The sequence below is a fragment of the Palaemon carinicauda genome, chromosome 3 (assembly GCF_036898095.1).
Source record: "Palaemon carinicauda isolate YSFRI2023 chromosome 3, ASM3689809v2, whole genome shotgun sequence".
In the NCBI taxonomy this organism is placed as follows: Eukaryota; Metazoa; Arthropoda; class Malacostraca; order Decapoda; family Palaemonidae; genus Palaemon; species Palaemon carinicauda.
Genome location: NC_090727.1, coordinates 88562695 through 88583966, shown reverse-complemented (window position 1 = coordinate 88583966; position 21272 = coordinate 88562695). Strand labels below are relative to the sequence as shown.

Genomic DNA, 21272 nt, shown 5'->3' with positions numbered 1-21272 from the left:
GTACAATAATAGCATCACTTTGTTGGTGTAATTGCCAAATGAAAGAGTATGGAAAATCTTGCATGGCACCTGGTCCCTAAAAACCTTGCAACCACATTAGCCAGCACAACTGTCAGATACATTGGACAACAACATTAGATCGAGAAAAATGATCAACCAAACTCCAGATAATGTGATTGAACTCAGGGTGTATGGGGAAAGTACCATGCAATGAATGATTATTGAAATAAAGATAATTTTCATTTAGAATTACTTGGGGAAAAATAAACTGCATATGAGGGTTCAAGAGATTACAGATCAGATCTTCATCTGCTGGGTTTTTTAAAATCATATAAGTAATTTATGAATCAGTTTTTTCATATCTGATTTTGCGTTCATTTTCATTCTGATTTTGTGTTCTTTTTCATTTTATGAAATAAGAAAATCAGTCATGCAGTAGTGCAATTTTTTGGTTAATATTACCAAATTTAAATACACCATGGTGTACTTTGTTAGCTAAATTTTGAAGGAATGGTATCATTTTAACAAGTAGGTAATTATAGTAATTAGCTTAATTTACATAGTGGAAAAAATTAAATCTGTTGAAATGCCAGATATCTCTCAATCAATCAAAACATATCAACCATTATGAACAAAACTCTATGAGAGGATAGACAAACTTGAAATCTGTCTCAAATATTATGATTTCTTTGACAACAAAACCTTGTTAGTTTAAGAACAGAGTTATTTACACTTGTTGATCCACAGCTCTGATAAATTGTAAGCGAGAGTAGATATCCATCTAATATCTGAATGATCACTCATTAAGTAAACCATATTCCACATTGGGATATAATATATTCTCTTTATTTGGATTATGTATGTATTCTTTTCAAAATTTTGAGCAAATATGTTAACTGTTTTGTCCAGTAGAAGGAAATCCTGCCATTCAAAAAATTCCACTTACTATTAGAATTTTTTTTGTTTCAAGGGTAAATTCCTCAAATGAAGAATTTCTGAAGAAACTGTAATAAATACTCAAGTCAATAATTATGGGCAATTTTTCTTTCAGATTAGGGGGTCAAATCTCTTCCTTCCAGAGGAGAAACAGCAATGAACACCAGGAAGATAAAAATAACAGGGCATGTGTTAATTCTTAGTAAATTAAGTGTTTACCTGCTAGCAAGTAAGTTTACCAAGCTCTAATTCATAGCTTACCAAATTTTGAATGGCCAAGGACTAGTGAAGATTGGATTAGGTAATGTATTATGATACTGAGAATCAACTGATACTACTGTGTTTGACAATGAAAAGAGGATAAGGAAAACTGGTGCTTAATTCCAAAATCAAGCAATAAATCCACTTCTTTAAAAGTATGGGTGCACATAAGAATCAATGAAAACGAGACAAAAATAGTGTTAAAGCTCGGCACAAAAAGGAACAAGAATGAACCTTGCAATTAAAGGATTTCTTTTGGTTTCCAAATTAAAAGTGAGAAAAATAGTAGATTGAGAGAAGATAACCCTTTAAAACTCCTCCACTTTATTGCACCACCAACATTTCCAGTTATGATTGTTCTGCTTAAAGGAAGTTTTCATATAGTTTACAGTAGTGCCTTCCCAATCTCTATCAATGATCCTTTAGCCTCTATTTGCACTACTTTCTGCCAACTATTTTGTATCTTTTCCCATAATGAGAAATTTAAGTTTCAAAATGTGACTCGGTCATGTTTTTAAAAATACTATATAATAAACTATACAACTAATGAGGGACCTACCACAACTGAAATGTAGAAATACTGTATAGGATTTTTTAAAACTAACAATTTCTATTCATACAGGAAATTATAAAAAGAATTTTTTTAATGTTAACCATACTTTATATCTAATGAAAGAAATTTTTTTTTTTTAAAGAACTGTAAGTTTTATTTTTCCTAACTAAAAAAGTCCTTTAATAGGAGCATGTTTCCAGAAAAGCTGGAACTTGGCAGTTAAAATTATAATGAGGTGATGGAAATTACTGTCAGGTGGTGGGTAAGCTCTACCCATCCAACATACCACTGAGCCCTCACTTTAACCTTAAACCTAGGACTTGGAGGGTCTGTTTGAGGCGGGAAGTTTAACTTAAAGGACGCGGTAAAAATTTGTGATTTGTACCTACACGAATACAAATCTTATCCTTTGCTGGGAGACTTATTCTTAGGAGGGAGAGAGTCCCTATAAACATAATGGCTGGTTTACTCTCCCAGGAAATGTGAATGCATTTTGGTCCTGTACAGGAGTGGAAGTGATCACTCCTAAAGACCTGGACAAAATGACACAGGTGTTAGCCTAGGTCACTACCAAAGACAAGTAGATGGCCAACAAAAAACCCATATCCATGTGGAGGATATGTTGATTGAATGTGTGGTGATTTATGAGAAATGGGTTTGCCTGGTCTTCTCCTTGTCTGGAAGTCTGGGGGAGATATTTCTTAGCATAACTTATTGTTAAGTAGCTTGATCATACAGATTACCTGCATCTGGCATCCATTTCAGCAAATAACTGAGTGACTGCTTCACCCAAAAGGAAGGGAGAGAAAGAAGGTTTAAAAAGAACCAATCGATCTTACCTCTCATTTTAGACCTATGTCACGATCACTATCTACAGGAGATGTTCCGTCTCAGGAAGGAACTACTGAAGATTTGCTACACAGTCAGTTGTACAACTACCATTAATAAAGGTATCCACAGACCTGCAGGTTGTCTGTTGTTTCCAGACTCCTGTCTTAAAGAGCCCCACCACTGATAGGTTCTTCTAGAGAGCTGGGATAGATCCGATATGTCTGACTTTGTGCGCTCGAATCTGGGATGGTCCTTTAGTCTCTTCACTTTCAGGATAAGCATGTCTGATTGTTCCACAAAGCGAGAGAGAAACTGATTTTTAGAATCTCTTCCCTTATTTCTCTCATTTCTAGAGAGCTGGGATAGATCCGATATGTCTGACTTTGTGCGCTCGAATCTGGGATGGTCCTTTCCTCTCCTCACTTTCAGGATAAGCATGTCTGATTGTTCCACAAAGCGAGAGAGAAACTGATTTTTAGAATCTCTTCTCTAATTTCTTTCACTGCTGTATGAAGCGTTGTAGTGGTCCTACTAAGGCAGGAGGGCAAATCATCTTGGTTCCCATTTGTTGCTTCTTGAAGGGAAGAAATTAAGGAGGGCTTTAAAGGGACTCACAAACTCTCCTTGAAATTTTGGAAATCCAGATTATTGCATTTTTGGGTAGGATGTCTATAACTCATGTTTTAAATAGTATTTTTTAATGAAAACATTGTTTTTTGTCTCTCTTTCTCTCTCACCTGAATGGGGATAAGGAAGTATTTCAACTTTGAGACTGAAGAAGCAATGTGACATGCACAACATTTTATTGTACTTGTTTACTGAGGAATCAGTATATTAGAAGGAAAGAAAACTAGAAATGTTTTAATTTCAAGGGGTAACGTCAACATTACAAGCTACCAGAGACAAAAACAATATGAACTTCAGGCAAGTATAAAAATATGAAATTCTATTTCTAAAATATTGCTTTTTTATAGAAAAATGGGATATAGTCTTTATGGTAGATATGTCATTTACAAATTAATAATTTGAAATTTAATACTGTCCAGACTCCTTTTTAAGATGATATTCATAACAATATCTTAGCTACATTTCACCTATTAGGAACTACAAAAATCTTAGTAATTACCTGAAAAGATGCGTCTTGGGGCTGGTGTGCTGTCAAATATACAGCCTTTAACATTTATGGTTGGAGCATCTGTTTCTCCCATAGCTTGGCTTATGTAATAATACAGAGTAGATCCATTATTGCTCAACATGTGGAAAAACACAGGATGAGTATCTAGACTCATGTCTTTCAACAGAGACAAAAGTTTCCGAGCAATAGCCAACAGTTTCACATCTGGCCTTACGAAAAGATATGATGTTGGAGATGTATACCTGATTGTAATGCATCTGGAAATTAAAAGAAAAGAATCATATATTTAAAATTTAAAGCAATTTCAGTACTATACTAAGTGCTTGGTCTTAGTGTGACCATTTTTTTAACACGGTTTGAAAATAAGGGATGAGTTAGATCTCTGAGTGAGTGAGTGCTCCCAGAAATAAGTACGGATACTGGTAAATCTAGTCAACTAAACAAATATCTGAGATCCATGATGCTACATCAATTCATAGAGTTATAGCACCTCACTTTAAAACTGTCATCTACAATCACTGTGGAACTGCATGACTTGTAATTCATTTGTTTCATTATATCCAGGTCAATCACATTAACCTAACATTGTCCTTTCCAGTATCCCTGTGTCATCTACAAATAATGTGGAACTGCTTGACTTGCAATTCATTAGTTTCATTAGATCAATTACAATCACATTAACCTAACATTGTCCTTTCCCATACCCCAAGTTATTTGTTTTCCAGAGAAAAAAAAAGAGCGATCATTCACATATGCATAACTGAACCCACTAGTAGGAACTAACTTTGCTCGTTGTTCATGTGTCCATAGCTCCGTCAACAGCTCTCCAAAACTTTTCCAGCTAGTTTTGCTTGGCAATCCTAAATGCTTAGATATCAAAATTCACTAATGAAAACTTTTCATCCTCTTTTCTCTCTCTTCAATTCCAAATTAGCACATTTCCGAACCACAGTACTTTTTCTAGTTAATTTGCATAAGCAATGCTGCTTTTAGGTTCTGTCATCTCTAGTTCTATATATAACATCCAATAATTTCCTTCTCTTTTTCTGCTGTGAAACTTGATTGTCGGTGTTATGTGAAATTCAGATATTTTCCAGTTTTCTTTTTATGTACACTATTTATGGTATTTCCATTCTTAATTTTTATTGAACTGTAAGTTTTATTTTGGCCGCCAATCTAAAATGCAACTAGCCAGATAGTGTTGAGAGGTAGGTCATTAAGTCTACAGCTGGATTCAGAAAGCCAAGGACTTAGCAATATTAGAATCTAGATCCAAAGGACATCAAACCTTGTATGGAACCATTCAACTCTACAATGTGTTGTGTACAATCAGAACCCTTACAGATGGTACACCAGAACCACTATACAAACCAAAAGAAGTTAGCCTATGGTTTTTAGACGGTAAGGTTAGACTAAGAACACTACCACTGCCCTAAGGAGTATCAGTCCCATCAGATTGTAAGAGCCAATCCCTGGCCTGAACACTACCTCTTATTGTCATTCAAAACCACTGACCTAGCCTTTTCTTATAATTTTTCGACACTAGTTCCCTAAATCACACAAAATTCTCATGAAACTTATACCACTATGACAATGGTGACCTATCATCAAAATGTTATTTTTATTAATAAAATAAATTTTTGAATATACTTACCCGATAATCATGTAGCTGTCAACTCCGTTGCCCGACAGAATTCTATGGAGGGATACGCCAGCTATCACAATACTAGAAGGGGGTGTATTTACCAGCGCCACCTGTGGCCAGGTACTCAAGTACTTCTTGTTGACACCTCCTCAATTATTCCTCGGTCCACTGGTTCTCTATGGGGAGGAAGGGAGGGTCGATTAAATCATGATTATCGGGTAAGTATATTCAAAAATTTATTTTATTAATAAAAATAACATTTTTCAATATTAAACTTACCCGATAATCATGTAGCTGATTCACACCCAGGGGGGTGGGTGAAAACCAGTGTACAAGATTAAAGGATAGCTAAGTATCCCATATTTCATATAATCAGTTATCCACAATAACAATGAAATAATAAGTACCTGGTAAGGAAGACGACTTGAACCGTTACTCTGCCTTTAATAAGATCGTCTTCCTTACTGAGCGCAGCGTTCCTCTTGGGAGGCTGAATCAACTCAAAGGTGCTAAAGTATACAGGGCTGCAACCCATACTAAAGGACCTCATCACAACCTTTAACCTTGGCGCTTCTCAAGAAAGAATTGACCACCCGCCAAATCAACAAGGATGTGGAAGGCTTCTTAGCCGACCGTACAACCCATAAAAAGTATTCAAGAGAAAGGTTAAAAAGTTATGGGATTATGGGAATGTAGTGGCTGAGCCCTCGCCTACTACTGCATTCGTTGCTACGAATGGACCCAGGGTGTAGCAGTACTCGTAAAGAGACTGGACATCTTTGAGATAGAATGATGCGAACACTGACTTGTTTCTCCAATAGGTTGCATCCATAACACTCTGCAGAGAACGGTTCTGTTTGAAGGCCACTGAAGTAGCCACAGCTCTCACTTCATGTGTCCTTACCTTCAGCAAAGCAAGGTCTTCTTCCTTCAGATGAGAATTTGCTTCTCTAATCAGAAGCCTGATGTAGTAAGAAACTGAGTTCTTAGACATTGGTAGAGAAGGTTTCTTGATAGCACACCATAAGGCTTCTGATTGTCCTCGTAATGGTTTTGACCTTCTTAGATAGTACTTAAGAGCTCTAACTGGGCAAAGTACTCTCTCCAGTTCGTTCCCCACCATGTTGGACAGGCTTGGGATCTCGAACGACTTAGGCCAAGGACGGGAAGGAAGCTCGTTTTTAGCCAAAAAACCGAGCTGCAAGGAACATGTAGCCGTTTCAGATGTGAAACTTATGTTCCTGCTGAAGGCGTGGATCTCACTTACTCTTTTACCTGTTGCTAAGCACACGAGGAAAAGAGTTTTTAATGTGAGGTCCTTAAAAGAGGCTGATTGGAGCGGTTCAAATCCTGATGACATTAGGAACCTTAGGACCACGTCTAGATTCCAGCCTGGAGTGGACAACCGACGTTCCTTTGAGGTCTCAAAAGACCTAAGGAGGTCCTGTAGATCTTTGTTGGAGGAAAGATCCAAGCCTCTGTGGCGGAAAACCGCTGCCAACAAACTTCTGTAACCCTTGATCGTAGGAGCTGATAGGGATCTTACGTTCCTTAGATGTAACAGGAAGTCAGCAATCTGGGTTACATTGGTACTGGTTGAGGAAAACTGCATTGGCCTTGCACCAGCTTCGGAAGACTTCCCATTAAGACTGATAGACTCTGAGAGTGGATGTCGTCCTTGCTCTGGCAATCGCTCTGGCTGCCTCCTTCGAAAAGCCTCTAGCTCTTGAGAGTCTTTCGATAGTCTGAAGGCAGTCAGACGAAGAGCGTGGAGGTTGGGTGTACCTTCTTTACGTGAGGTTGACGCAGAAGGTCCACTCTAGGAGGAAGAGTCCTGGGAACGTCGACCAGCCATTGCAGTACCTCAGTGAACCATTCTCTCGCGGGCCAAAGGGGAGCAACCAACGTCAGCCGTGTCCCTTTGTGAGAGGCGAACTTCTGAAGTACCCTGTTGACAATCTTGAACGGCGGGAATGCATACAGGTTGAGATGGGACCAATCCAGCAGAAAGGCATCCACGCGAACTGCTGCTGGGTCTGGAATCGGAGAACAATACAAGAGGAGCCTCTTGGTCATCGAGGTAGCGAATAGATCTATGGTTGGCTGACCCCACAGGGCCCAAAGTCTGCTGCAAACATTCTTGTGAAGGGTCCACTCTGTGGGGAAGACCTGACCCTTCCGGCTGAGGCGATCTGCCATGACATTCATATCGCCCTGAATGAGCCTCGTTACCAGCGTGAGCTTTCGATCTTTTGACCAAATGAGGAGGTCCCTTGCGATCTCGAACAACTTCCTCGAATGAGTCCCTCCCTGCTTGGAGATGTAAGCCAAGGCTGTGGTGTAGTCGGAGTTCACCTCCACCACCTTGTTAAGCTGGAGGGACTTGAAGTTTATCAAGGCCAAATGAACTGCCAACAACTCCTTGCAATAGATGTGAAGTGTCCTTTGCTCCTGATTCCATGTTCCCGAGCATTCCTGTCCGTCCAATGTCGCACCCCAGCCCGTGTCCGATGCGTCCGAGAAGAGACGGTGGTCGGAGGTCTGAACAGCCAAAGGTAGACCTTCCATGAGAAGAATGCTGTTCTTCCACCACGTTAGAGTAGACCTCATCTCTTCGGAAACAGGAACTGAGCCCGTCTCTAGCGTCATGTCCTTATCCAGTGAGCAGCTAGATGATACTGAAGGGGGCGGAGGTGGAGTCTCCCTAACTCGATGAACAGGGCCAGCGATGAAAGTGTCCCTGTTAGACTCATCCACTGCCTGACTAAGCATCGGTTCCTTCTCAGCATGCTCTGGATGCATTCTAGGGCTTGGAAGATCCTTGGGGCCGACGGACAAGTCCGAAAAGCTCGACTCTGAAGATCCATACCCAAGGAGACAATGGTCTGGGATGGAACGAGCTGAGACTCCTCAAAATTGACCATACCCAAGGAGACAATGGTCTGGGATGGAACGAGCTGAGACTCCTCAAAATTGACCAGGAGGCCCAGTTCCTTGGTCAGATCCAGGTCCATTTGAAAATCTCCAGACAGCGACGACTTGAGGGAGCTCTTAAAAGCCAGTCGTCTGACGGAGCCGGACACAAGATCATGATACTGCTGCACAGTCTGTAAACTGTCAATCATGGGCAAGCGAGGAAGTAGAGTGACAACCCGAATCTGTCTAGACTGTCTGGGTCGTACAGACAACTCCTTAACGGGTTGCTGAGGTTGCCGCACTGCGTCACAACAAGTCCCTTCTGTTGGTTGTTGAACGTCTTCCCCGTGACACATTGACTCCGTAAACAAAAAATCCTCTAACAAGGACTAAGCTTGGACTGCATGTCATGCAACACAGCTCAAGGTCTATGGGAGCAGGTGTGGTAACAGACGGGATTAGCGGCTGAAGTGTAACCATTACCTTCCCTGTAAGCATGTTATGCTTAAATAAAAGTCCATAAGAGGTTATGCAGCTAAAGGCTCCCTCCAAATGACAGAGTCCTCAAGGGAATATCAGAAGGAGGGAGAAAAGAACTTTCTCATCTACAGGGACCTTATCCTAGAAAAGCTAAGTTCTCTGAGTGAGAGTTCACTGGTGCAAAGCAGCAGACTAGAAGGCAACGTTATGAAACTGCTTGACAGTCTAGTGAGTTGGCAACAACCCAAGATGTGTTGAGAAGCATGCAGTAAGGTATGCAGAGCATGGTGTATGCAGAGTATGCTGTATGCAGAGCATGCTGTATGTAGAGCATGTTGAATGCAGAGCATGCTGAAAGCAGAGCATGCTGTATGCAGAGCATGTTGTATGCAGAGCATGCTGAATGCAGAGCATGCTGAATGCTGAGCATGTAGTAAGCAGAGCCTGCTGTAAGCAGAGCCTGCTGAAAGGAAAGCAGAGCGTGTGCATGGCGTTTAACATTTCTCAGAAATTCCATGACCAGTGCTAGAGTGCTTTATGCATGCTTGCATGGGGTTTAAACCATGGTATGCTGAACAGCAGAGTCAGAACGAGCTGGAACAACAATAGTGTGGTTTCCTCTTCAAGACTCCGATGAGGGAACACCTGAGGCTCAGTCTGCCAAGGCTGAATAAAAGACAAGCAGAAGGAAGGCGCATGGGTGGAGGAGGCTGACTCCTAGCATGAGTGGTTGAACCCAAGGGTTGCGCTTGGCGGAAGCGGAGTAGCAAGTTCCAGTTCCTGTGGTGTGAGCGGAGCGCGATGAGGAAGAGGCTGCGCAGAACAAGGTAAATGTCTCGCAAGCTGAGGCTCCTGAGGCGCAAGGCTAAGGTGTTGTGGTGCTTGCCTTATGGAGGGTTGAGCTCGCTGCAGCAAGAGCTGAGGAAACTGACTCATGGACGGGAGAGGTTGTTGTGCCTCAACCGAGTGTTGCATCACTGGTGGAGCAGCAAGTGGAGGCGGAGGAAGAGAGGTATAATCCTCCTGATCCCAATGTAAAGGTTGCCTTAAGAAAGGCGGAGGCTGAACACCACAGGGAACAGCAAACTCAGCACGTGTCTCAACATCGTACGCCTGGCAGGTGGAACTGCTGGCAGGTGGTACTGCGATCAGGCGGAGCGAGTGTAGGTGGAGGGAGTGTAGGCGGAGGCGGAGGAGCAACACTCTCAGCCCGACACTCACGCATCAAGTCCGAAAGCTGTGCTTGCATGGACTGTAGTAGAGTCCACAACATCATACGCCTGGCAGATGGTACTGTGATCAGGCGGAGCGAGTGTAGGAGGAGGGAGTGTAGGCGGAGGCGGAGGAGCAACACTCTCAGCCCGACACTCACTCATCAAGTCCGAAAGCTGTGCTTGCATGGACTGTAGTAGAGTCCACAACATCGTACGCCTGGCAGATGGTACTGTGATCAGGCGGAGCGAGTGTAGGAGGAGGGAGTGTAGGCGGAGGCGGAGGAGCAACACTCTCAGCCCGACACTCACTCATCAAGTCCGAAAGCTGTGCTTGCATGGACTGTAGTAGAGTTCACAACATCGTACGCCTGGCAGATGGTGCTGCGACCAGGCGGAGCAGGTGCAGGCTGGGCGAGCACAGGCGGAGCAGGTGCAGGCTGGGCGAGCACAGGCGGAGCAGGTGCAGGCTGGGCGAGCACAGGCGGAGCAGGTGCAGGCTGGGCTAGCACAGGCGGAGCGAGAACAGGTGGAGGGAGTGTAGGCGGAGGAGGAGGTGCAACACTCTCAGCCCGACACTCACGCATCAAGACCGAAAGTTGTGACTGTATGGATGCACTCGGGTTGTGAACTTTAACTTCGTACGTCTGGCATAGGTCTGGACTTAACGTTTAAGAAGTCTAGAGACCTGAGACCAGCGTTACTCTGCCTTTATTTTCTCCCCTAATCTCTTCTGCAGACGAGCAAAATAAGGGCTCAATCGTCTGCGGGTGGGAGTGACGGTCTCGGTAAGACACGCCCACAACCACCGAGAATACTTCTGTGCGCCGATCAAGGCCTGCTGAACCCTTATGCCCTTCGACATTGCTTCTCCCCTGGGCTTGGGAGCTTGCAAGAGGTCCCGGACTGGGAGGACGACTGGCGCGCACAAAAGTACCCTCACGCACTAATCACTTATCACTTTGATTTCTGTTTGCACTTATTTCACTGAACTCGAAACTTTAAGTGGTTTGTACCTGAAATACGCAATTCTATCCTTTCTCAAAGTTAGTAATTGCGAAAACAGAATTACAATGTAACAGAAAAATCTAATGAAAGATAATTCAGTGGTTGGAAAGAGACTAAACACTAGATCACTCTAGAAACGTTTAGTTTCTTCCCCTAAAGAGACTAGGGAGAAGAGCAAAAATCGATAATGACGTTACTCGTACGCCTGGCAGGCTTGAATGAAACGTTTATCCTCTTTCTCCCTCCGTCTCTATCTCTCTCTCTCTCTCTCTCTCTCTCTCTTGACTTAGAACCTGAGAGAAGAGCCCAATCATATATATCGTTAAAACATATTATTGTTAAAGGAAAAAACTGAAAAGTTCCTTTATTAGGATCAAAACCATTAAGTTAAGAAAGAATGAACAAAACGCTAGACACGGTTACTCTTACTGCAACGTGAAACCGTGAACATTCTTTCTCTATCGTAACGATAGAGTGCAAGTTGAACGTTCTGAACGTCAACAACTGCAGAGACAAAACAAAACGTTAGTTCAACTTTGAAAACAGTACGAGACTGTCAAAGAAAATCTTTCAAACTCTGTGGCGGAAATAGCATAATATGTTAACAGGTAAAACCGAAATGACGGGCTCAAAGTTTATTAACTTCGGTAAAAGACCGCCTACTATTAGGAAGGTCGAATATAAACAAATATAAAAATTAATTTTAATGAGTTTATAATAAAAGGAAGTTAATCGAAGAGGCCTATAAGAGGCGGAGAGATATAAAATAAATCTATAACTTTTGTTAAGCAAAATTAAGAAAGAGAGTCTATACTCTCTTAGACACCAACACTTCCGTCTAAGGGAAGGGTCGGCCATTGAAAGGTGAACGAGAGTTCATACTCTCTCGTCACCATAATTAATCAAATTAATTCCAAAAGCTAACTAAGCTAATATAGAAGTTTCCAGTAAAGCGACAGCCGAAATCAAAGAGAAATACTTCACCAAAGTCGTGAAAATACTCCAAGAACATAAGCGTATCCCAGAACGTCTTGCCGGAAGCACGACAGAGGAATAATTGAGGAGGTGTCAACAAGAAGTACTTGAGTACCTGGCCACAGGTGGCGCTGGTAAATACACCCCCTTCTAGTATTGTGATAGCTGGCGTATCCCTCCATAGAATTCTGTCGGGCAACGGAGTTGACAGCTACATGATTATCGGGTAAGTTTAATATTGAAAACTGACAATTGTTCAGGAATATATTAATAAATAATAATCTACTTCTAACAAGATAACTGTCATGCTACAAATGCTGAGCCCGGCACTAGTTAATACACAGCTATTTATATGGTAAATAATCTTGCGCAATATAACTTTCTACTATATTTTTGTAGCCTTCATGATTAAAAAATCCAGCATAGTATTACTTATTGTATTGCTTGAAAATTATTCAACCCAATTTTTCTCAAGGGTTATGACTTTATCGCACAGCCAGAGTAGTTAGTTTAGTTTGTTGTCTCCTTATCTGGCTCCCCGCACATGCAGAGTTTCACTTTCCTGTGGAGTGCTCTCTTAAATACACAAACATATATTCATAAATGATGTCCACTGAGTAACAATATTTTTGAGCTATCAAAAAAAAATTTGTTCCAACACGAATACTTACCTCGAACTACTTTCTTAGGAGTCACTGGTGATCTCCTCTCCATCGACCAGAGTTTTGAGTATGTTACCCCCCACTCCGCGCTCTAAGTAGCCTTACCCCCGGCATCAAGGAATGTGCCCCGAGGGTAGGATCAAGGTAGGTCGCTTGCTTGGCTGGGTCACCTTCCTCATTAAGTTCTCTGGTCGCGAGGCGTTCACACCCTCGCTCTCGTATCTCTGTCGATCCTTTGTGTGCGTTCTAGTGTCCCACGCGTTCCCAGCGTGGCAACTTGCGTTTTCCAGTGTGCTTTTCCCAAGTGTTCCTGTGCGTTCACCTTCCACCCGTGTGCTTACCCAGTGTATTCCTTGATTCCCTTCAAGGAATTAATAGCTGAAGGGAACAATTTTACATAAATCATTCTTCCTCCCCTTATCCTCTGTGTTAGCAGTGTAGGGGCAGCTTATGTTCTCCTACAACCACGTGTCAGGACTACTAGTCCTGGAACGTAGTGCAGTGGGTGCACTTCGGCAGCAAGAGGAAGAATACATCCAAGAGGCTCATAGGAAGACGAGCCTCTCCTCGCCACTTACTTCCCGATGCTTCGTCGAATAGAGCTTCTTATACAGCCATCTTCCCCTACCCAGAGTAGGGGACGAGGTAAGTCAGTTGCGGGGACATGCCCAATGCTCTTCCCCAGGAGTTTGAGTGGGTGCGGTTTAGCACCAAGAAGAAGTAGGCGACGAAGGGGTCGCCTAAGAAGACTAGCGCCCCTTCCCACCCTTGCTTCGCCGGGCGTCTCGTCTGACAGAGCTTCCCTACCACCCTCCCCTACCCAGAGTAGGAGACGAGGTTGGTCTGTTGTGGAGAAGGTAACTCCTAAGGAAGTAGTTCGAGGTAAGTACTACTTTCGAGAGTGTGTTGGGAGACGGAGTCCTGGTGCAAGCAGGCCACGTCTCCTCTGATGACCCCATGTGGGGGAAAATGTCCCTAATTCTTCTCCAGTCTCTTTGGCGTATTTTTCAGTCACTTCTGCAGCCGAGGGCGTCGCCGAGAAGGAGCCTCCCAAGTCTGTATTGCAGCGTTCCCCGGACCGGCAGCCCAGGGTTTTTCTCACCACGAAGGCCATCCTCCAGACGTAGATATAACCCTCGCTGGGAGAATGCGAGAAGGCCTCTTCAGGCAGGCGTAAGGCCGCGAAGCTTCCGGTTCACCCCGCCAACGGGTGTAACCGGGCTTCTTTACGGGCAGCCTGGCCGAATCAGCACAGGAACGGTTCCCTCCGTCGGGTCAGCCCACGGGGATCCGCGTCCGCGTCCCCCAGAGAGAATACACGAACGGTAGTCCTCGACGGTACGGCGATGCCGGTTCTGACCCCCGAACCTGGTGCGGAGCTCCCGCCGGGGAAGACCGGTACCACCGCAAGGGAGTGCCTGGTATTCCAGAACCGAAGCGCCCGATGGGGAGTGCCCGGTGACCCGGCTCCTCGGGATCAAGCCGTAGGAAGGACTCTACAGGTAGGCGTAAGTCCTCGAAGCCTCCGGTTCACCCCGCCCAGCGGGGGGAAACGCGCTTCTTGTCGTGCGGCCTGGCCGAACCAGCCCAGCTGGTGCGGCCTTCGGGTCGGAAGGAACGGTTCCCGCTGTCGGGTCAGCCCACGGGAACCGCATCCTCGGCACCCAGAGCCCTTGGGCGGACGAGAGTCCCCGCTGAACCAGCGATGCCTGCGTTAACCCAGGCCCCTGGTGCGGACGTCCCCGCAGATGAAATCCAGTACCTCGGCAGGACGGCGCCCCTGGCCCCAAGAGCTAGACGTCCAGTCGGCGTGCCCGGTAACCCAGCTCCCCGGCCCCAAGCCGAGACCTCGGCTGACGGAGGGGAGGGTTCCCTGACGGAGGACTCCACCTATAGGAGAGTGGTTAGCCTTTTCAGAAGGCACCACAAAATAGCGGAACCTGCGGCTACGGATGAAGATTCCTGGAAGTCAAGCCTTTTGAGGATCATGCAGACTCCCTCCCAACCTAAGACGTCCCTAGCACTTCCTCTAGCCCTAGATCTAGTCCTAGAGCAGGAGTATGTCGACAAGGTAGTGGCCAGCAATGCCGAGGCCCCCAAAACCCAGAGGTTCTCGAAATTGCTCCAGGGCCTCAGAACCCAAGGCAAAGTCTATGTTCCAGCGGGACGACGCCTAGGCCCCGGTAAGGTGGAGTCAGCCGTAGACATCCTTAGTCAAGGCGTCTCAGACGGTAGAGCCTCTTCGGCCCCAGTCTGTTTCTCGCCAGCAGAAGCCTCCATGATGGAGGAAATGTCGAGGGACTTAGTAAATGTCTCCTCTTGGCTGGACTGGTGGGCTTCCACTTTGGTAGGTGTACAAGCCTCCTTCGACCCCGAGGACCCTGACCAGCAAGGCCTACTGGGGGACCTCATTACCTCCGGGGGTAAAACCCTTAAGTTTTTGACATATCAGTCTCTCGCACTAACAGCTAACTGGGTGCTCTGTAAGCGAGACACTGTTCTGGCGAAGGTGTCTCGGAAGGTACCAGACAGGGAGGCGCGAGCCATTCGCAGCCTACCCCTGTGGGGAGAGTCTTTGTTTCCTCTGAAGGAACTAGAGGCCATAATGGAGAAGGTCTCGGAAAAGAAGGAGGCTAACGTCCCCAGACCTACGACTCCTAGGAGACCGCCCTACAAGAGGTCCGTCTCGGATAGTGCCGCGACGCCCCAAGCCTCTACCAGCACTACGAGGAGAGAGGCCCCCCCCTCTTCCTCCTGGTCCGCAACGCCTCAGCCCCCCCGCAGGGGAGCTCCAGCGCCCTCAAGCTCCTTCAGGTCGGGTTACTCCGCCTCTAAGAGAGGCAGATCAGGCCGCCCCTCTAGAAGAAGATAGAGTGGGAGGCCCCCTATCCCCGCCCAACCCTCGGGTTGGGGGATGCCTCAGACGTCATTGGCAAGCATGGAAGACTCAAGGAGCAGAGCCTTGGACAGTGTCCGTACTAAAGGAGGGCTACAGACTTCCGTTCCTAACAGAACCACCCCCTCTTATTCCGGCCAACCGGACAGAATGGCTAGCTCCCAAAGACCCGTTAAAGAGGACCGCCCTTCAAGAGGAGGTATCCTCCATGTTAGAGAAGGGCGTCATGGAAGAAGTTCTTCTCCCAGGGCCAGGTTTCTACAGTCACCTGTTCCTGGTGGAGAAAGCGACGGGGGGGTGGAGACCGGTTATAGATCTGCCAGCTCTCAACAAGTTCGTCAAGAAGACGGACTTCAAGATGGACACTCCAAAGTCAGTCCTGCTGTCCTTGAGGGAGAAAGATTTTATGATGACCGTCGACCTCAAGGACGCATACTTCCAAATTCCGATCCACCCCTCGAGTCGGAAGTTACTCCGGGTGAAATAGGGTTCCCAGATCCTGCAATTCAGGACTCTTTGCTTCGGTCTGTCAACAGCGCCCCAGGTGTTCACGAGAGTCTTCACGTCTGTCTCAGTGTGGGCTCACGAACGAGGCATCCGCCTTATCAGATACCTGGACGACTGGTTGCTCCTTTCCGCCTCAAAGGCCCTCTTGGAGGAACAAGGGAGAAGTCTCCTCCAGTTTTGCAGAGATCTGGGGATTGTAATCAACCCGAAGAAGTCAAATCTATCCCCGTCCACCAGAATGAACTACTTGGGGATGACATTGGACACCATTCAGGGAAAAGTTTTCCCTTCGGAGGACAGGATAAGGAACCTCAGGCACATCATTCAGCCGTTCCTGTCAGAACACCCCAGGAGAGCGAAAGACTGGCAGAGGCTGATAGGCCACCTGGTCTCATTAGAGAAACTAGTTCCCCAAGGGAGGGTAAGGCTCAGATCCATCCAATGGAATCTCAAGAACCTCTGGTGCCAGACGGACTCACAACAAGTGCTAATTCCAGTCCTTCTAGACACGAGACCCTCCCTGGAATGGTGGCACTGCCAGTCGAACTCCCTCAAGGGGATGCACTTCGGGACCAGCCCTCCAGAATTACTTCTATTCACAGACGCCTCCAACCAAGGATGGGGAGCCCATCTCCTCGACGGAACGGCACGAGGTACCTGGTTGGCAGGGGAAAAGCAACTCCACATCAATATCCTGGAGTTGAAAGCAGTCCAGAAGGCGTGCTTACAATTTGCAAGTCTGCTAAAGGGAAACACCGTGGCGTTGATGTGCGACAACGCCACGGTAGTAGCATACATAAAGAAGCAGGGAGGCTTGAAATCAAGAGAGTTGTACGATCTCACCATAGAGATTCTGAATTGGGCAGAGGAAAATCACGTGGTGTTGTTAGCAAGGTTCATTCCCGGGAAGAAAAACGTTCTGGCCGACGGCCTCAGCAGAATGGGCCAGATAGTAGGGACAGAGTGGTCCCTCCTCCCAGAAGTAGCCAGGCTCATCATTCAGCGTTGGGGTTCCCCGGTGATGGACCTCTTTGCAACAAAACTCAACGCCCAACTCCCAGTCTATTGCTCCCCTGTACCAGACCCGAAGCAGCCTTAGAAGACGCTTTTCAGCACAAGTGGGACAATCTGGATGTGTACGCTTTCCCCCCTTTCACGTTGATAAGACAGGTGCTCAACAGAGTAAGGACCGCCCGAAACCTAAAGATGACTTTGGTAGCGCCCTGGTGGCCGGAGAGAGTGTGGTTCGCAGACCTAAAAGACCTAACGAGTCAACCGCCGTGGCCTCTACCCGCCAGGTCAGACCTTCTGCACCAGCCTCACTTTCTCAAGCTCCACGACAACCCACTCTCCCTTCGCCTTCACGCCTGGAGACTATCCAGCGGCTCCTGAAGAAGGAAGGTTATTCTCCCCCCACGGCTAAGAGAATGTCTCTATACCTGAGAAAGTCGTCAGCCGCGATATACCAGGCAAAATGGGCCTCCTTCACGAAGTGGTGCTCTGAGAGGCACATTAGACCTCTTAAGGCCTCTGTCCCAGACATAGCAGATTTTCTGGTGTTTCTTAGGGACAAAGTAGGAATGTCAATTCCAGCCATAAAAGGGGTTCGAGCCGCCTTAGGCCAAGTCTTCCTCCTGAAGGGCATCGACCTGGGGGCCTCGAGACACATAGCGATGCTTGTCAAAAGCTTCGAGCAGTCTTGCCCCCCTCATGCGAGGAGGGTGCCCCAGTGGGACTTAGCCAAGGTCCTGAAGATGCTGTGTCGACCCCCCTTTGAACCCTTGAAGGATATCGTAGACAAAGATCTCACCCTCAAGGCCGTCTTCTTGCTGGCCTTGGCGTCCGCTAAGAGAGTGGGAGAGATCCATGGACTGTCATACGACGTCTCTCATTCAAAGGGGTGGAAAAAAGTATCCTTCAAGTTCGTGCCTTCTTTTGTGGCCAAGACTCAGAACCCAGCAGTCTGGGACCCGATGGTTGAAGGTTTCTCAATTCCTGCCATCCCTAAGACAGGCAATGCAGAAGACTTAAAATTGTGCCCAGTGCGAACAATTAGGAAATACCTGGAAAGGACAGCGCATCTCCGACCAGGCATCAAGAGCCTCTTCGTTTCCACAGGTATTAATAAGAAACAAGTTTCCAAAAACACCATCTCCTTCTGGTTGAGACAGGTTATCGCCAGAACCTACAAGGAGGATGGCATGGCAGTGCCAGGCACTCCCCGGCCTCATGACATCAGGGGCCTGAGCACCTCCTTAGCCTTTGAGAAAAACATGGCAGTAGGGCAGATCCTGCGAGCAGGTACTTGGTCGAACCAGTCAACCTTTACTGCCCACTACCTCAAGGACTACTCAAGAAAATCCTTGGACGGGTTCTCCATTGGGACAGTCATCTCCGCTCTCCAAGCGGTGTAACGGTAAAACCCCAGGCGCATTCAAGACTAGCGACCGGTAGGCACAAGTGCGGTTTCCTACCTCCTACCCAGTTGCTTACTTGCCTCTTCGGGGAGTACCGTCTGTTCCCAGAAAATAACACATTCTTCACGGCTACGCTTCGAGAAGGAACGTCAAAAGAAGTTTTTCAAAGGGTGAGTACTTAGACACTAACGTGAATTTTTGTGTAGTTACCCTCGCTTCCGCTCTCTAGTAGGTCCCGTTATCCATAGGCCTCTTGGCCCCCACGGCCGGGTCAGTGGGTCAGAATAGCACTCCCTCCTCCTAAAGTGTAAGTCTCCTAAGAAAGTAGTTCGAGGTAAGTATTCGTGTTGGAACAAATCAAAAATTTTAAGTAATTTTTATTTTACCTAACATACTTACCGAGAACTACTTTCTGGTAATGGCCCTCCCTTCCTTCCCCGAGTGCCTCTCTTCCCTTGCTAGCATTATGGTAATTCAATAGAACTTAATGAGGAAGGTGACCCAGCCAAGCAAGCGACCTACCTTGATCCTACCCTCGGGGCACATTCCTTGATGCCGGGGGTAAGGCTACTTAGAGCGCGGAGTGGGGGGTAACATACTCAAAACTCTGGTCGATGGAGAGGAGATCACCAGTGACTCCTAAAAAAGTAGTTCTCGGTAATTATGTTAGGAAAAATAAAAATTACTTAAAATTTTTGATATCACCATTAATGCTATATTTAAACTATTTTCTAATTCTATATTTGATCTTGCAAGAAAATAACTAACATAACCATACTGTATTCGAAGATCAGCAGACTAACCTCTAACATTGAAATCGACTCGGCTGTTTGAGCAAAGACTGTATAAACTCCATTTGTGCATATAGCCTCAAGATGTCATGTCAAATGCTACGTCACTACCATAGAAACAATAACACTAAAGCTTTGCATGAATCTCTTTTAGCCAAGGACGTGGTATCCTATTGGAAACGCCCCAGCCTAGCAATCTATTGGACGGGGCTTCGAAATCCGCTGAAGTTTGATAGCTTCTAGTGGTGTCTACAACCTCACCCTTCTTGTGAGCAGAGGATGGGGGCTTGGGGAAGCTTATAGGTCTACCTACTAAGTCATCAGCTTCCATTAACTGGCACTTCCTGGTCTTAGCTTGATGGAGAGAGGACTTTGGCACTAATCATATGTGTATATGGTCAATCTCTAGGACACTGTCCTGTCCCTTGCATTTGTCATTCATGATCAACTTTTAAACATTTAAATGTACTTTTGAAAACTCTGGAGACATAAAACAATTGTTATCTAATATGTAGAGATAACCCTCTGATAAAATACAAAATATGACAAATTTAAAGTAATTTGTATTTTTCCTAACGATACAAACCTTGAGCTCTTAAGACTTTTGGCGGAATATAACTACCCCCCGCTAGTTAGCCGGGGGGAGGTAGAGTGGTAGTACCGGCTACCCTGGTCACATACACACACCTGTTGTCTCATCACTTTTGATTGCAGGCAGGACTTGCAGGGGGACAAGTGACGGCGAGCCAAATTTGTATAAAGAGTTCAAGGTTTGTATCGTTAGGAAAAATAAAATTTACTTTAAATTTGTCATTTGTTTCATCACTGAATACAAACCCTTTTGCTCTTTATTAGGGAAGACTCACATCTAAGGTGGTGAAAGTCCTAACCAACGGTATGGTTTTTGACCCTAGGTTTCCCACCATGCTGCACACACATAAAGAGGAAAATCCTGACACCTCCCTAAAACTTTGTGCAATAGCACGCTTTAGGGGCCTGGGAAATCCATGTGATTGTGTGATACTAACAATGTGACTTAGGATTCTTTGAACCAAACCATAGATGTTACCCAATTCCCACCTCGCCAGGGGGATAAAGGGGATGCAACAGGTATATATTTCTATACCAAGTTACAAAGGGAAATGGTTATTACCTGCAAGCAGAGGTCAGCTTGCAGAGTACTGTAAGTGCTGTTCCCCACACGAGGGCCATTTAGAAGAAACTCGTGTGTCAACCAAGTGTGACCAATGCGGAGACAACAAAGAGACGTCTCCCACTTTCGGGGCATCGTGTTATACCTACAAGGAAATATGACATTTGTTATTTCTTTCATTTTATTAACATCTCAACTATCCCAGTGCTGTTGCCAATTATTATAAAACAATTTCTTGATGGTAGGTAGGAAATCATTACAGGGAATGGGATACCTTCTTGGTAGCAACTAGGAAGCAGCATTCTTTGCCAGTAAATGTGCCTTCTCATTCCCAGACACACTTACATGTGCTGGAACCCAACAAAATCGAACTAAATTCTCAAGATTTTGCCACAACACTCAGATTGCAGCAAAACTCGAGCAGCCTGACTTGGTGTTGGAGAAGGGAAGTTCCCAAGTCTGCTAGATATAGCCCGTCGGTCCAGTGTCTTGACAGACAAAAGCTTTCCTGAGAGTCCCAGTTGTCACTTGGGAGAAAACTACGAGACAAAATGGAGGTGTGCGACCATGTCAATATACAAGCCATTAAACTGGTATTGTTAATCACCTAGGATGATCCTTAAAACTTCCTTGAAGATGGAAGAACTGGAATCAGGCGGAAGCATCCCCATCCCGGTGTTGTCATGAAGTCTTTGGGTCCGACTGTTTGTCTGACCTGTGTCTACCGTCTCCATCCCAAACAAAGTTTATTAAACAAACTTGCCCAGGGAGGAGAGGTCACCAACTGGTATCCAGCCTACCTGTGCCTTTCTACAGAGTTGACTGTCGAAGCCTGGAGACCCCAATGTCGGACGTGTTTCCCTCGTGAGGTGGTATTCCTTTTCTCGTGACCTTG

General features: G+C 45.7%; 1 protein-coding gene and 1 long non-coding RNA gene across 2 annotated transcripts in view; one reads left to right on the top strand and one right to left on the bottom strand.

The window, feature by feature from the left end:
- Positions 1 to 1884, top strand: part of LOC137638371 (uncharacterized) — a 77984-nt gene extending 76100 nt beyond the window's left edge. Inside the window, exon 3 of the long non-coding RNA XR_011044121.1 lies at positions 1052 to 1884. This is a non-coding gene — a long non-coding RNA (uncharacterized lncRNA). The remainder of the gene's footprint in view (positions 1 to 1051) is intronic.
- Positions 1 to 21272, bottom strand: part of LOC137638370 (transmembrane protein 53) — a 96622-nt gene that overhangs the window by 28551 nt on the left and 46799 nt on the right. The window contains exon 3 of the mRNA XM_068370401.1: positions 3708 to 3973. Coding sequence (XP_068226502.1) covers positions 3708 to 3973 — 266 coding nt within the window. The remainder of the gene's footprint in view (positions 1 to 3707; positions 3974 to 21272) is intronic.